This window comes from Sphaerodactylus townsendi, linkage group LG04 (genome assembly GCF_021028975.2).
Source record: "Sphaerodactylus townsendi isolate TG3544 linkage group LG04, MPM_Stown_v2.3, whole genome shotgun sequence".
NCBI lineage: Eukaryota > Metazoa > Chordata > Lepidosauria > Squamata > Sphaerodactylidae > Sphaerodactylus > Sphaerodactylus townsendi.
In genome coordinates this window covers 93,093,068-93,108,959 of record NC_059428.1, presented here as the reverse complement: position 1 = coordinate 93,108,959, position 15,892 = coordinate 93,093,068, and the positions used below count along the sequence as shown (strand labels likewise).

The 15,892-nt window shown below is 41.2% G+C and overlaps 1 protein-coding gene across 3 annotated transcripts in view; it reads right to left on the bottom strand.

Moving 5' to 3' along the window:
* PPP2R3B (protein phosphatase 2 regulatory subunit B''beta) overlaps window positions 1-15,892 on the bottom strand; it is a 51,525-nt gene that overhangs the window by 15,924 nt on the left and 19,709 nt on the right. For all 3 annotated transcript variants that reach the window (XM_048492726.1, XM_048492728.1, XM_048492727.1), the window contains 3 exons: window positions 3,190-3,375; window positions 639-742; window positions 143-245 (listed from right to left, as the gene is read on the bottom strand). In XM_048492726.1, the coding sequence (XP_048348683.1) occupies window positions 143-245; window positions 639-742; window positions 3,190-3,375 (393 nt within the window). The remainder of the gene's footprint in view (window positions 1-142; window positions 246-638; window positions 743-3,189; window positions 3,376-15,892) is intronic.

The window sequence follows — 15,892 nt, the reverse complement described above, 5'->3', positions numbered from 1 at the left end:
TGCCTCGGACTGCACAGAAACCAAGTTTCAGCCTTTCCATCCCTCAGTGAGTGCATCAATAAATAAGTAACATTTTCAAAGAGCACGCTGAGCTAATAAAGTCTTTCTGGGATTCCATGGTACTAATTAAATGGTCATTTACTTGCAAAAGTGGAATGAAGTCTTCTTGTACCAAATAGTTATATCCAGGACTCTTTAAAAGATGAACAAACTTCGCAGCAGCATCATGACAAGTCTGTAGTATCCTGAAATGTATAATTTATCTAATTTGTGTAAAAATAGTAAGTATATATTTTAACAGCAGGAAACAAGCTGGAAGTTTTCTTGCTGAGAGGAACAAACATCTTATTTGGATCCTTGAACATGATCTGTAATTCTCTAACTCACAGCAGTATATTTCTTTACAGAGATTTGACTTTATATCTCCCTTGCCGCTCCCTCTCCCGCTCTTTCAGTTTTAAAATAACTGATCTACATTAGAAACATGGGAATTTTTTTTACATTAAGTCCAGAATACATTTATTGGGGGAAAAAGAGATAGGAAGATATTACCAAACGGCAATTATTTTAACAAGTCTTTCAATTGCTCTATATAAACACATGACAAAACGGCACTGCTAGAAAAGAATCACACTTACTTTCGCCACATTGCAACAAATTTATGCACTGATACAAATCCTGTTCGTTCTCCTCCAGCACAATAAAACAATGGGCCTTTCCAATAGAGAGGGCATTCACATGCCTAAAATTAAGGCAAACAAATGTGAGGATTAGTTTTTCAGAACTAACTTCAGAACTTATAAGAATGTTCCACGTTTGGAAAAACTACAAAACAATCATTTTGCAGATTATATTATTTTCATTGTAAGAAATAAACTGAACTATAAGAATTCTTGGCCAGATGTCTCAGAAGATGCTAAACCCCCTATACAACTTCCATTGAAACTTCATTTCAATATTTAAATCAGTTAAAATGTTTAGAAGAGTGAGAGCATAGAATATGATCCAGAGGCTCTATGTTTAGCATTGTGTTTTTTAAAATGACATCAGCGATCAAACTTTGTTTTCTTGTAATGCTGATTTTTCAAATTTTGTGAGTTCTCTGATTACCATTTGCTTCTTAGTTGTCACAATACACTATTTTATTGTCTAAAAATAGTGAAAAATTGTCCTATTTCCTCTGTCTAGAACAAGGTAATAAAGAACAATCTTATGCTTATCCTAGGTGTATAATACCAAGCACAACTGGAAAGTTTCCAATACTTGAAATTATTAGGCTCAAGACCCAAAATTTGTTTTCTACTTCTGATCAAAGGGCAATAGGGAAACAGTAAGTGCCAATTTACACCATAATATGACAAACTTTGTATCAGCACTGAAATAATGTAACTGCCATCTCTATAATCCATTTCTCTCTCATTTTATTATTAAAATACTCATTTTACTAAGATAATCAAATTGCACAATAGTAAACTCATATTAGGAAAGCCTAAGGCGCCTCTGTAGCCTAAATGAAGCTACTGAACCAATGTTGTAATGCTTGTCATGTCTTTATTGTGAATTAAAACTACACCATTAGTAAATACTAAAATAATATTTGGGAATAAAGACATTTCTACATTATTTAATCTACCAAGAAACCAGATATTTAATTTTACTCAAACTGCTATTTTTACTTTAATCTCAGAAATCAGCAGAAGAGTTGTACTTAAAGAGATCATAGTTAACTTTTGATACATAAATTCCTAGGGGGGGTTTTGGTTGCTCTTAGTCACACAAAGTACATGAACTGAAATCCTCTTTCTTATTCACAAAAAGTAACATTTCACACAACAAATGGTTGTGTGCAGAAAGTAACAACATTGTCTGCATATAGATTCATTTTATAACGTTATCCCTTCATTTTCACCCCTTGAATCTGCTCAGATTGCTCTAAAATTATGACAAATGGTTCAACTGTTAATTCAATAGCAGGGCTGACAGGAGATATCCCTGTCTGACTCGCCCTTTTAATCTCAACAGGTATTTTAATCTTTATAGGTATCTCCACAAAGTATTATGAATGACTATCCTAGAGTTAGAGCCAGAGAAAAATAGCACATCCAATGGAAAACAAAATCTAACCCAAATTGTTTTAAACATTTCAACAAATGGTTGTTCTCGTCACCTTTCTAATTCCCTTGCCAACAGTACAGTTCTTAGCAGACTTACTCTAAACTGCAGTAGAAGTAATTAGGGTGGTACTGTAACAAAATGTTTTATAAAGATGCTATGGTAAAGGAATTAGTGTGCGGGACTGCACTACTGAGCATAGTACATACTGTCTGCTGCTGAAAGTATGATCCTACTATGTACTTTCTGCATTGCTTAATGGGTCATCTCAATGCTTATGCTTTGTTTTAGCTCTGTCTTCAGATTTCTGCAATCCAAACGCTATCGCTTTGTTTACGGATGTCCCATCCTGTTGAATATATTAGACTTACATTGTGTAGGTCCCACTGAGAAAGGTGGCCTGCAAATAATGTAAAATAAATAAACATTTCTGCACAGGATTGCGCTTTTAAGAGTGCAAGCCAAAGAACACTTTCCTGGGAGTAAGACCTCCTGAATATACCTCAGCAGGATTCCAAGTAACTTGCTTAGGATTGCTCTCTTGCAGCACAATCCAGATGGTGGGGGGTGGGGGGGAGTGCTGTGGCGAACTGGGATGGCATGGTGAAGGTGCTGCTGTGCCACCTCCAAAGGGAGTCCTGGCACCATAGGCATGACGGAAAATCAAAATCACTCCCACCGTCCAAAGAGCCCTGTTGCAGAAACAGACTTTCGCCACTGTTTTTATGGTGTAAATCAGAAGACTGGTGGAAGCTGACTTTCACTCCAATCCCGGGAATGCCTCCAGAATATCCCCTGCTGCGCCAGCCCCCAGGAGGGCCCCAATAAAATCTCTAGGGGCTGTGTCCTGCCCACCCTCCAGCTTGCCCTCCCTTCTGGTGTAAGTGCCAGTTATGCTGGCAGGGTGGGCAAACAAGCCTCCACGGCCCTGGACCCAGCTCCTAAAGCCAACCCTCCCTTAGGACTGGGCTTAAATACATCCAATCACTTAATTCAGTCACTTAAATACATCCAACATTCTTACTGTATTTCAAATCCTGCAGATATGCACCCAAGAAGAGAAACCAAACCAGTCACCTTGGCAACTTTCCCCATGTCTTCTAATGTTGCTCTCTCATTTGGAAACTGAGAGAAAGTTTTCTCTACTTTTGCAATGACAGCATCAATATTCACTTTTTCTTGTGGACATCCTCGAGGAAAATAAAATGTTGGAATGGTTTGGCTCAAAGACGGTGTCAAAGGTTCTTCTTTCTTTGACTGAATCTAAATAGATAAAAAAAGAAATACTATTAAACATATTTTAAAAAAGAAATTTCTAGCTTTCTCCCTGGAAACACTACATTAAAGCTTCCCCATTCCTTCATCAAATAGATTTCAGCAAAGCTCAAACGAAGGGGAGGGAGGCTATGTCCATGATTAAACAAATTAAATCTACTATTTCCTACATTTATGATAAGCCTCTTGTAACCTCCTCACCTACTTTTAGAAAGACACTTAATGAAACATCTGCAATTATACTTAAAGGTTATCTATTATTGCAACAAGCATTACCATGTAATCACAAACAAATAATGAACAGTTCTGTTTAAGAGACAGAACAACACTGTAATTTCCAGCTGCTTACTATAACCCAGCCTACACTGGCAGAGTGCAAACTTTATTCTAAATCCTAAAACAAAGGGTAGAAAAAGAATGTCACATATTTGGAGGATGAGAAGAGATAATCATTTTAAACCAAATCTTAGTTTATTAAAAAAATAAAAGAGACAATTCATATGCCAATGTATAAATGCCAAATTTTATACATGAAGACAAGTGTTAAAATTTGTCAAGAAAGTATATCTGAGCAGTTTTGAAACAGTGTCTTATATTCATTTTGTCCTCTGAAATTATGGTAGTAAACAGTAGCAGCAGATGGGAAAAATCAGAGCATTGCGTGGGACAGCTACAGTTCAACGTGCAATAAGTAAGTCCATTATAAATATATTAATCATTCTTCTCAGCACACAGCTGCATTTACCAATTGTCTCGAAGACATACATAAGCAGAGCTACTAAACATCAAGCCTGATTATGGCAAAATACAGAAGAATCATTGTGGGGCCCACACTAAAAAGCCATTTTAGCCTATGGGATTCATGCCTTGATGATAGACAGCATGACAGAAAGCCCCTGATTTCCAACGGAGAGATTTATAGCATCATATTGCAAAAACATCTTCCCATAAAAGTGTTTTTATGAAGCATTAATTTCAGGAAGTATTTTTTGCATTTGTTTATCCAATATTTTATTAAAACAAATCAGATTTCATTTTAATACTACTGGGGAGCAGGAAACAGCTTGCAGAACATTGCCCTTTAGTCAATACTGAATTTTCATTTAAAAAAAAATACTACAAAGTATCATTTTTTAAAAAGATACTACAAAAATCACAACATTTGTTATGAAACCATGCACATACTGAGCATTCTTAGCTGTACTGGTATCGGACAATCACTAAATTCTCCACATATTTCAAGAAAGCTAGATAAGAGTTTCAGATAAGCCACATGGCAGTAAACAGTTTTCTTTTGCTCATATTGAGTATGATGCTTGAGGTGATCTAAAGCGCATTCATAAGCAGTTTCACCCTTCTAAAACCATTTACTTCAACCCTGACCTGGATGGCCTAGGCTAACCCAATCCCAACAGCTAAGCAGGAATGGCCCTGATAACACTTTGACAGGAGAACACTAGGGAAGTCCAGGCTTGCTATTCAGAGGCGGGCAACAGCAAACAATCTCTGTTCATTTTTTGTCTTTAAAATCCTGTGAGACAGCCAAAAGCCAGCTTGACTGCACTTTCCACCACCACCTCTGCTTAAGAATAGACTGACAATAGTTTATTTACCTATTATTAGCAGCAGCGGCGTAGTGGTTAAGAGCAGGTGGATTCTAATCTAGAGGAACCGGCTTTAATTCCCAGTTCTGCCGCTTGAGCTGCGGAGGCTTATCTGAGGAATTCAGATTAGCCTGTGCACTCCCACACATGCCAGCTGGGTGACCTTGGGCAAGTCACAGTTCTTCTGAGCTCTCTCAGCCCCACCCACCTCACAGGGTGTTTCTTGTGAGGGTGGAAGGGCAAGGAGATTGTAAGCCCCTTTGAGTCTCCTACAGGAGAGAAAAGGGGGATATAAATCCAAACTCTTATTCTTCTCTTCTACCTCCTAACCATTCTTTGCCTAGTTCTAAGCTAGCCTGATTTCATCAGATTTCAGAAGCAAAGCAGGGTCTGTTCTGATTAGAATTTGGATGGGCAACCTCCAAGGAATGCCAAAGTTGTGACAAAGAGGCAGGCAATGGCAAAGCACCTTGAAACGTCTCTGGCCTCAAAAACCCTACAAGGGGTGCCATAAGTCAGCTGTGATTTGACAGCCCATAAGTCTGTGTTCAAGTTCTCTTGTTCAATACCAACGTTATTACTAAAATGAAATACAATTGAAAACTTTTCATATCCAACCTGAATGGTAAAAATTTAAGTAACATATGTCAAATTATTTTAATCACAGTACATGGTATCCAGTCCTCACAATTATTTTCCATGTTTCCTCTGAATTGTTGCAGGTAGTATACACAGACAGAACTGTCCTATTTTCTCTGCACAACCACTCCACATAGTGGATAGGTGGCCAAAAGACAATGACAAACTTGAGGTCATCCAGTTAACTTCAAAGTTTGAGAACACATTTGAACACAGGTATCCCCTGGTCCAGGTTCCGTGTTTAAGTCCTTATAGCAACTGAACCATTACCCTGGGCTCTCATTTTAAAAGACAAAAAAAAATTTCTAAGAGAACATCTTAACTCATTTTCACAGAACACCGAAAGCAGTGGTGGCAAACCTATTGTACCGGTGCCAGAGGTGGCACTCAGAGCCCTCTCTTTGGGCACCCGCAAACAGAGTGCCCCTCTCCCCACACATCTAGGCTGGCCTGGGTCTCTGGGTTTGATTATTAGCATTAAACCTAAGACTATGTTTTGGGGAAGCAGTGTAGGTAACCCTGTTAAGCGCTGTTAACCCCCACTGATTTTTATGCGAAGAACTAAAGCACGATCCTTTACCTAGGAGTAAGCTCAGTTGCTGGCAATGGGGCTTGCTTCTGAGTAAACCCTCCTAGGGTTGTGATTCACCCGTCGGAAGAGTTGCATGGCTGCTTCAAGCAAAGCCACCGACTACCACCAAGCTTACTCCTGAGTAACTCATGCCTTGGAGCCAACCATTTTTTCTAAACTAAAACCTCAGTATTCAGGTTAAATTGCCGTGTTGGCACTTTGCGATAAATAAGTGGGTTTGGGGTTGCAGTTTGAGAACTCTGTCTCGAAAAGGTTCACCATCACTGACCTAAAGTCATGCAGATTTGAATCCCTCTGCTGTTATGGAAGCTTGCTGGGTGATTTTGGGCCAGTCACTCACATTCATTTCAGATTACATACTTTGGGTCTGTATACTCTAAGGCAGATGTATGAGGTAAGAAGATTGGCTTAAAGGTGTATTTTCCATATTGTGTGTGCAGATAAATATCCAGAGAGGTCACTACTAGTGGCCCAAATAGGGATACCCACCACCAAACAGAAACCCTTTCAATGAACACACATCTTGGAAACTGAGCTTGAACACATACACACACAGAGCAAAAACTGCAGATATGGATGCACCAAATTCAAGTTTGCACCTGCCTTTAGTGAACAGATAAACAGATTGGCTGTGGTGGGTTTTCCGGGCTATGTGGTTGTGGTCTGGTGGATCCTGTTCCTAACGTTTCACTTGCATCTGTGGCTGGCTTCATACAGTGCTGTTGTGAGAACAATGTAACCTTACAACAAGGGTCCACAGTTATCGGAGGCAGCTCCTGGATTGGAGGGTCAGGCTGTGAACTGCGTGAAACTGGCCAAGGAGCTCAGAGGAGCTGAAGGGAGAGGACCCAAAGCTGCTTAAATTGTTCTCCTCTCCTCCATTTTAATCTCACAACAGAACTGTATGAAGCCAGGCACAGATGCAGGCGAAGTGTTAGGAACAAAATCCACCAGACCACGGTCACACAGCCCGGAAAACCCAACACAACCAGTTGAATCTGGCCATGAAAGCCTTCGACAATACAGATAAACAGAGTGTTCAGCCATAGATTTCTTTATATATTTATACTGCTCATCTCCCCAATGAAGGTGCGAAGTGGGTTACATCATTGTATTTCCTCCACCATTTTATCCTAACAACCCATCCTTTCAGGTGGACCAGGCAGAGACACAGATTGACCAACTAAGGGCAGCACAGCAATTTTCCATGAAAGATTCAAATCTGAGCCTCACAGAACCTAGTCCAATACCCTCACCACTACCCCATGCTAACCTACTTTGCAATGAGAGCATACAAAAACTGGGACAGCAAGCGGCCAAGTTCATTAGACGCACCAGAAATACCACAAAATGCATTGTGCAAGCTTCTGAGCTCTCCAGAACTCTTCACATGGCAGGATGTTAACATACAAAGGGGAGCGAGATTAGAAAAAAGATCCTTTTTTTCAGGCAATGATGGGAAGGCCTCCAGTCTGCAGCTTGTTCAGAATTGTTGCAGACTTCGTTAGATTAGGTGGTGCTAGTTTAAAATGGTATCAAAGCCTCCTATAATGAATGGGAAAAATAGCACTTCTATTTGAAAATATAATAAAAAATCTCTCTAGCGCCAGCTGGAGCACATGATTATCCTTAAAAGGTTGCCTGCAGAGGCAAATACTAAAGAAACTGGAGATTAATTTATCGTGGCCCGACTCCATCTCTTCTCCCACCTTCCACTTTTTAAAACATTCAATTGGATGAAAAGTTCTAGAGAGCTTGACAGCCTGCATGCAGTGTTTTGCGGTATTTTGGCTGTTCCTAATCAAACAATTTTCATTTGGGGATTTTAAAAATCTACAACCTTGTCTATTTTAGTGTTGACTACAACGCGTAACTGGTCAAACGACTGCTTATGCACTTTACGTAGTAACCCAGACTCAATATATAAACTTATCTGAGAATGAGGCAAGAATTGTGGGGTTATTAATTTTAAACAACAGTTGCCGTTTTGCTGGAAAATGACTGTTGAGAGATAGCTGAACACTTGCAGCACTAAGTTCATAGAAATGACTTTTGCGTCAACCCAATTATTATAATGGGAAAACTAGTCCAGATTGATGCAGAGGAGCCAAGGAAGTGAAGTTCACACTATTTCTGAACAATAGAGGAAGAATGAAAGAGCTAGAGAGAATATCCTTACATTCTTATGAAAACATGTAGCAAATCCACAATGTGTGCTCTGTACTGAACAAGCATATACTATAGGAACCATAAATTAAAGAGCATTTAAACTCATTTACTATGGTGAAGAACAGGGACTAGGGTTTTCACACCCACCCACAAAACATAGGCTCATTCCGCACATGCAGAATAATGCACTTTCAAACTGCTTTCAGTGCTCTTTGAAGCTGTGCGGAACAGCAAAATCCACTTGCAAACAGTTGTGAAAGTGGTTTGAAAATGCATTATTTTGTGTGTGCGGAAGGGGCCATAGAGACAACTATAATTTCTTTTCACAGCTTATACCTACACACAAATAAACAGAGTTTACAAGGATATTAAGTATTATAAACAACACTAAGGGAATTTCACTGTTCTAAAAACGAATTCTTCAGGAAATACCCCAGGTCACGTACAACTGATTTCCTATATAAGCAACACCACATAACAGATCAATGGGCTTTAACTACTTTCACAAGGCTAATTCTTATACCAAAACCAAGTCAGAAGGCTTGTTTTTAGGCGAATAATATCTACTTATGCAGAAAGACTCAAAATCCAGCTGGTTATGCTGACAGAAACCTAAAGCATTTAGAGTAAATACTGATTTGAGTTTAAATCAAATCGATTTAAATCAGTCTGAATCACAATTTAAATTACTGTTCAGTAAGACTTGGTTTACATCATGGTTTTCTACATAAAGATGAATTCTTGGTGGTATTTAATTCTTAATATTTCAGATTAGTTTTGCAGTTATATTAAAAATTACTGATTTGGTTATACTATTAGAAATACATAGATAGATAATTATGAATTTTTTGCTTGGTAAATTATCTCCAGTTTCATTCAGGCCATTAGGCCTTGAATTTCTTTGCTGCAGTGCTTGCATTTTGCATGCCTGCCTGCCTTACCCATAGGTAGAGGAACTTCATTAAAATATTTCCAAACTGGGTCTCTTTTATTAGCCTGCTGCCATTATAGTTTTTCTCCTCTAGTGAGAGAATGATATGATAAACCTCAAAGATCCCAAGACCTGCCATATAATCCTGCTCAAAACATTTCACTTTCATTTTACTTCACCCTTCCTCCTCACACTTAGGCCATTTTTGCACATTTCTGCACAGGCCCCAGGAGTGCCAGAGTACCTGAGTACCTGACACAGGCGCCAGCCTGGGGCTGTTCGGACACTTGTGTGCTGGCAGCCCCGGCGCTCCCACAGCACTGCCTCTGCACAAGGCTTTTGTTTTTAAAACTTACCCCCTCTTCCTGCATCGCTCTGTCAGGACGAGGGGACATGCCCCAGTGGCCCTGGCAATGCCCCGGGGGCCGGAGGCGTGTCCCCTCGTCACCTTGGAGCAATGCAGGAAGAGGAGGCAAGTTTAAAAAACAAAAACGGAGGGCCGAAAACAGCGCCTTACACCCGGTGCCATTCACTCGGCATTGGGTGGAAGCTGCTGTTTTCCAAAAGCCTCACTCGGTGAGCGAGTCAGCAAAACACCATATGGGGCGAGGGGGAGAGCGGCACTGTCTTGATTTGGAGCTGACAGCCGTGCAAAGTTTCTTCCCAAAATGGTGTTTTTACTGGGCCGACACCAGTGACTTTGGCCCGTGCAGAAACAGCCTTAGTTTCCTGTGCAGATCTATTCCACTCGATCCAATCCTCTATTCATTGCACTTCTTGAAAAGTAAGGGATTGATTCCATGTATGTAGATCTGCAAAGGAACAATGACATTAAGGCCTTTTCCTCAACTCTGTGTGTTTTTTTAATGACATTTTTGCTGTGAAGAAGAGCCATCTTATCTCTGCAAACACAAACTCACAGTTTTGAAACTGCAAAACCAAGGATCTGTAATAACATTTTCTAGATAGAAAAAATGCCCAAAGAAGTCTGACAGAAACTCTGGAGGAGAATGATATTGTGAATAAATGAATGGAATTCCTTTACCAAAGAATTTAAACATTGCATAAATATACAACCTCATGGAATACAACTAAAAACTAAGCATTATTTCGTGATGAATAACCTTTGAACTATAATACATTTTAAACAGAAAACTATCTTTAGATAGATTTTTTCCTCAAAAAGCATTTTATTTTAAAAAATCTGATGTAAATTCTAAAAATTTGTTTTGACTTCAAAAAAATCATTAATTTTTATCCACCCTGAGCATAGAAATGGAGCTGGTTTATATCCATTTTACTATAACTCTACAATGGACAATTTCTAATCAGGACACAGCAATAATGAACTTCCAGTCCCTTTGGCAAGTATATCACAAGCCAAGACTACATGATAGTGCCTTTGTGGTGTGCACTTCAGTACATTATCTTTCAAACTGCCCTCCTTCTCCAACAACTTGGGGATCAGAAAGAACTGAAGGAGTATGCAGGTCTGGAGGAATGAGTTCTGATTCTCTTATAGTTATTCACATGCCATATCGAAGCAGATATGAAGGCAGGAAGCCAGCAGGGGGATGGGGGCTTGCCAGTGTTTTGCACTGAGTGTCACATGTATGACTATCTGCCACTAGGCCAGAAGCCGTGGGTGTGCCCTCGCTGCAATGAGCTCCTGGCACTCAAGGAACGTGTCCGTTCTCTTGAAGCCAAGGTGGCAGACCTGGAGAAGCTGAGAGAGGTAGAGAGGGCAACAAACAAGGCTTTCAGGGACCTAGCAGCCGGGTCCCACTCCCAAGGTGACATCTCTTCAGATGTCATGGAGAATGTCATGGAGAATGAGAGTCTGGGTGACAGAGGGTGCCAGTCTGAGGTGGGGGAAGATGTTCCCTTAGATGGGACCCCTTCCTTAGTTAGTGGTCAGATATCCTCTCGCACTGAGGATACCCCTCGGGGAGGTGGGGGACTCCTTGTAGTGGGTGATTCGATCATCAGGAATATAGAGAGTTGGGTTTGTGACAGGCGTGATGACCGCATGGTGACTTGCCTGCCTGGTGCGAAGGTTGCGGATGTCACGCTTCGTCTAGATAGGCTGTTAGACAGTGCTGGGGTGGAGTCAGCAGTTGTGGTCCACATTGGTACCAATGACATTGGGAAATGTAGCCGGGAGGTTCTGGAAGCTAAATTTAGGCTGCTAGGAAAAAGGTTAAAATCCAGGACCCCCAAGGTGGCATTCTCTGAAATGCTACCTGTTCCATCGCCAAGCAGGGCTTAGCTAGGCAAGCGGAGATACAGGGTCTCAATGCGTGGATGAGAAGGTGGTGCAAGGCAGAGGGTTTCAGATTTGTCAGGAACTGGGGAACCTTTTGGGATAAGGCAGGCCTGTACAAAAGGGATGGGCTTCATCTGAACCAAAGAGGAACCAGGCTGCTGGCGCTCAACATTAAAAAGGTGGCAGAACAGCTTTTAAACTGATCCCTGGGGGAAAGCCGACAGGAGCTGAGGTGACTTCGGTTCGGAATACAGAGTCCATGGGGATGCAGACAGAGAAGGAGGTTTTTTTAAATCAACCACATACAAGTGAGGAACATAGCAATGTGATAAGTGATAGTGTCTACAAAAGGCTAGAGGGCAAAACACATAAATCCCAGGTTAAGGACAGAGACAGAGTATACAAGTGTCTCTATGCTAATAGTAGAAGCATTCGACCTAAAATGGGGGGAGCTGGAGTACAGAGTTTTGAAGGAGGACATTGATATAGTGGGCATCACAGAGACATGGTGGAATGAGGAGAACCAGTGGGATGCTGTTATCCCAGGTTACAGGCTCTACAGGAAGGATAGGACAGGGCGTATTGGGGGTGGGGTGGCCCTCTACATCAAAGAGAGCATAGTGTCACATAAAATAGACAATGCAGGGGAGCTGATTCCTCTACAGAAGCACTGTGGATATCAATACCAGGGGTGAAGCATAGTTTAACATTAGGAATATATTATCGTCCCCTGACCAAAGCGCACAAGAGGATTTTGAGATGGAAAAAAGAAATTAGAGAGGCCAACAAAAGCAAAAATGTCGTGGTAATGGGCGATTTTAACTATCCCCATATAAACTGGAAAAATGCATGTTCAGGTCATAGTAAGGGAGAGAACATTCCTGGATATGTTAAATGACTGTGGCTTAGAGCAGATGGTTGTAGAACCAACCAGGGAGATGTGATCCTAGATCTAATTCTATGTGGGACCAATGTCCTGGTGCGGGAAGTCAGTTTTGTTGAGTCGATAGGGAACAGTCACCACAATGCCGTCAGATTCAGTATCTCCTCAAGATGCTAACAAGTGACAACTACTAATGTAGTTACATTCGCCTTCAGAAAGGGAAATTTCTCAAAGATGAGGGGATAGTGCGCAGGAAGCTGAAAGGGAAAATCAAGAGAGTCAAAATGTCCAAGATGCTTGGAGGTTATTTAAAAAACACAGTCTTAAAAGCTCAGCTGGAATGTGTTCCACAGGTTAGAAAAAGGCAGCACCCAGTCCAAAAGAAAGCCACCATGGTTAACAAGGGACGCTTGAGGAAATTATTAGGAAAAAAAGATGTCTTTTAGAAAATGGAAGTCCAACTTAACTGATAAAGAATACCAGAGAGAACACAAATGGTGGCAAAAGAGAAGCAAGTTAGCTGTAAGGGGGCAAAAAAAGGATTATGAGGAACGCATGGCTGTGAACATCAAAACCAGCAACAAACAGTTCTTCAAGTACATCAAAAGCAGGAAGCCAGCAAGGGAAGCGGTAGGCCCAAGTTAGATGACAAAGGAACAAAGGGTGTGCTAAAAGATGACAGGGAGATTGCAGAAAAGCTGAATGAATTCTTTGCATCTGTCTTCACCCAAGAGGAGGTGAGGAAAATTCCTGCACCTGAACCAAGCTTCTTAGGAGGCTTTATCCGGAGGAACTTCTAACAAAGATAGTGGTAGACGAGGAAGAAGTTCCTAAGCTTGGCAGCCATTGATAAACTAAATGCTACCAAATCTCCTGGCCCAGATTGCATTCACCCAAGAGTTCTTAAAGAGCTCAAGCATGAAATTGCTGATGTTCTCACTTTAATATGCAACTTATCCTTGAAATCAGGCTCCATCCCTGAAGACTGGAAGATGGCCAATGTCACACCAATCTTTAAGAAAGGATCTAGGGGGGACCCGGGAAATTACAGGCCAGTCAGTTTGACATCTGTTCCTGGTAAATTAGTAGAATCTGTCATTAAAGATAAAAAAGCAAGACCTGCTGAGAAAGAGTCAGCATGGCTTTTGCAGAGGCAAATCCTGTCTTACAAACTTACTAGAGTTCTTTGAGGATGTAAATAGGCATGTGGATAAGGGGGAACCAGTGGACATTGTCTACTTGGATTTCCAAAAGGCTTTTGACAAAGTTCCTCACCAGAGACTATTGAGAAAACTCAGCAATGAAGGAATAAGAGGGGAAGTCCTCCTATGGATTAAAAACTGGTTGAGAAACAGGAAGCAAAGAGTGGGTGTAAATGGGAAATTCTCACAATGGAGAGATGTGGGGGTGGTGTCCCCCAAGGATCCGTATTGGGACCAGTGCTCTTTAACCTATTCATAAAATGACCTGGAAGTAGGGGTGGGTAAGCGTGGTGGCCAAGTTTGCAGATGATAACAAATTATGTAGGGTGGTGAGAACACAAAAGGATTGCGAGGAGCTCCAAGCGGACCTTGATAAATTAGGTGAGTGGGCTAAGAAATGGCAAATGCAGTTCAATGTAGCAAAATGTAAAGTGATGCACATAGGGGCAAAAAATCCAAACTTCACATACATCAGCTTACAGGGGTCAGTGCTATCAGTCACAGACCAGGAAAGGGATTTTGGGCGCCTTAGTTGATAGTTCCATGGGAATGTCAACTCAATGTATGGCAGCTGTGAAAAAGGCAAACTCTATGCTGGGATAATTAGGAAAGGAATTGAGAATAAAACTGCAAAGATTGTCATGCCCTTTATATAAAGTTACCGTGCAGTGCGACCGCACTTGGAGTACTGTGTTCAGTTCTGGTCACCACATCTCAAAAAAAGGATATTGAAGAGATTGAAAAAGTGCAGAGAAGGGCAACGAGGATGATTGAGGGACTGGAGCACCTTCCCTATGAGGAAAGGCTGCAGCGTTTTGGGACTCTTTAGTTTGGAGAGGAGGCGGCTGAGGGGGGGATATGATTGAAGTCTACAAAATTATGCATGGGGTAGAAAATGTTGACAGAGAGAAATTTTTCTCTCTTTCCCACAATACTAGAACCAGGGGGCATTCATTGAAAATGCTGGGGGGAAGAATTAGAACTAATAAAAGGAAACACTTCTTCACGCAACGTGTGATTGGTGTTTGGAATATGCTGCCACAGGAGGTGGTGATGGCCACTAACCTGGATAGCTTTAAAAGGGGCTTGGACAGATTTATGGAGGAGAAGTCGATTTATGGCTACCAATCTTGATCCTCTTTGATCTGAGATTGCAAATGCCTTAACAGTCCAGGTGCTCGGGAGCAACAGCCGCAGAAGGCCATTGCTTTCACATCCTACATGTGAACTCCCAAAGGCACCTGGTGGGCCACTGCGAGTAGCAGAGAGCTGGACTAGATGGACTCTGGTCTGATCCAGCTGGCTTGTTCTTATGTTCTTATGTTCTTATGCCATTTCCCCAAACTAGTGGCTCCTATGGAAAACTCTACATAGCACTATATTTGATACAGTCCTCACAAACCTCCCCTCAAGGCAAAGGCAGGAAGAGACGATACTAATGGCACTCTCATGCTTTGGATTTTGAGTCAAGTCTGTCATAAACTGGGTGTTGTGGGTTTTCTGGCCTGTGTAGCCATGGTCTGGTAGTTTTTGCACCTAAAGTTTCACCCACATCAGAAGTCAGCTTTTGCAAGAAATTCTGCAGGAGAGCGAATAAAGTTTAACAATTTTATTAAGGGATAACAGGGGTACACAAGCACATAATAATCAAAACAACACACACCCAGTCCTAGGATACAAGAAGTTGTCAGGGGATAGGTCTAGGATACATGAGGGAATTGGGGAATAAGAGTTACAGTCATCTGATCTTGGAGTGCAATGGCCTAATGAACAGAACTAAATGACCCATGCTTAGGTCTGGTAAAACAACAATGTATTGTGGGACAATATCACAGACAAAGAGGTGCCCAGAGATATTGAACAAGGGTTACTGGGTGAGGGGGCTTCTTAAAGGGAAAAAGGAACCCTCAGGGTTATGCAAAGTGGCCCTTAATCTCCCAAGAGAAATAGAAGTTCTGCCATTCTGGGGAAAGTCAAGAGACATCAACCTTGATGATTGGATTGTTAATCCAATGGGTTGAGGCATCAGCTTAATGTTCCAAACTCAGGAGTGCCTAAAAGGGGGAAGGTAGCTGATGAAATTACAGCTATAGAACAATGACAATGCAAATGAGATGGTCGTTAGAGAGGTTAGTCAAAGGAAGAAGCATTGAGTTAATACAACACTGGACAGGAACACTTGGGGCAAGAATATTAACATGCCCTTTGTCTTTACAGGG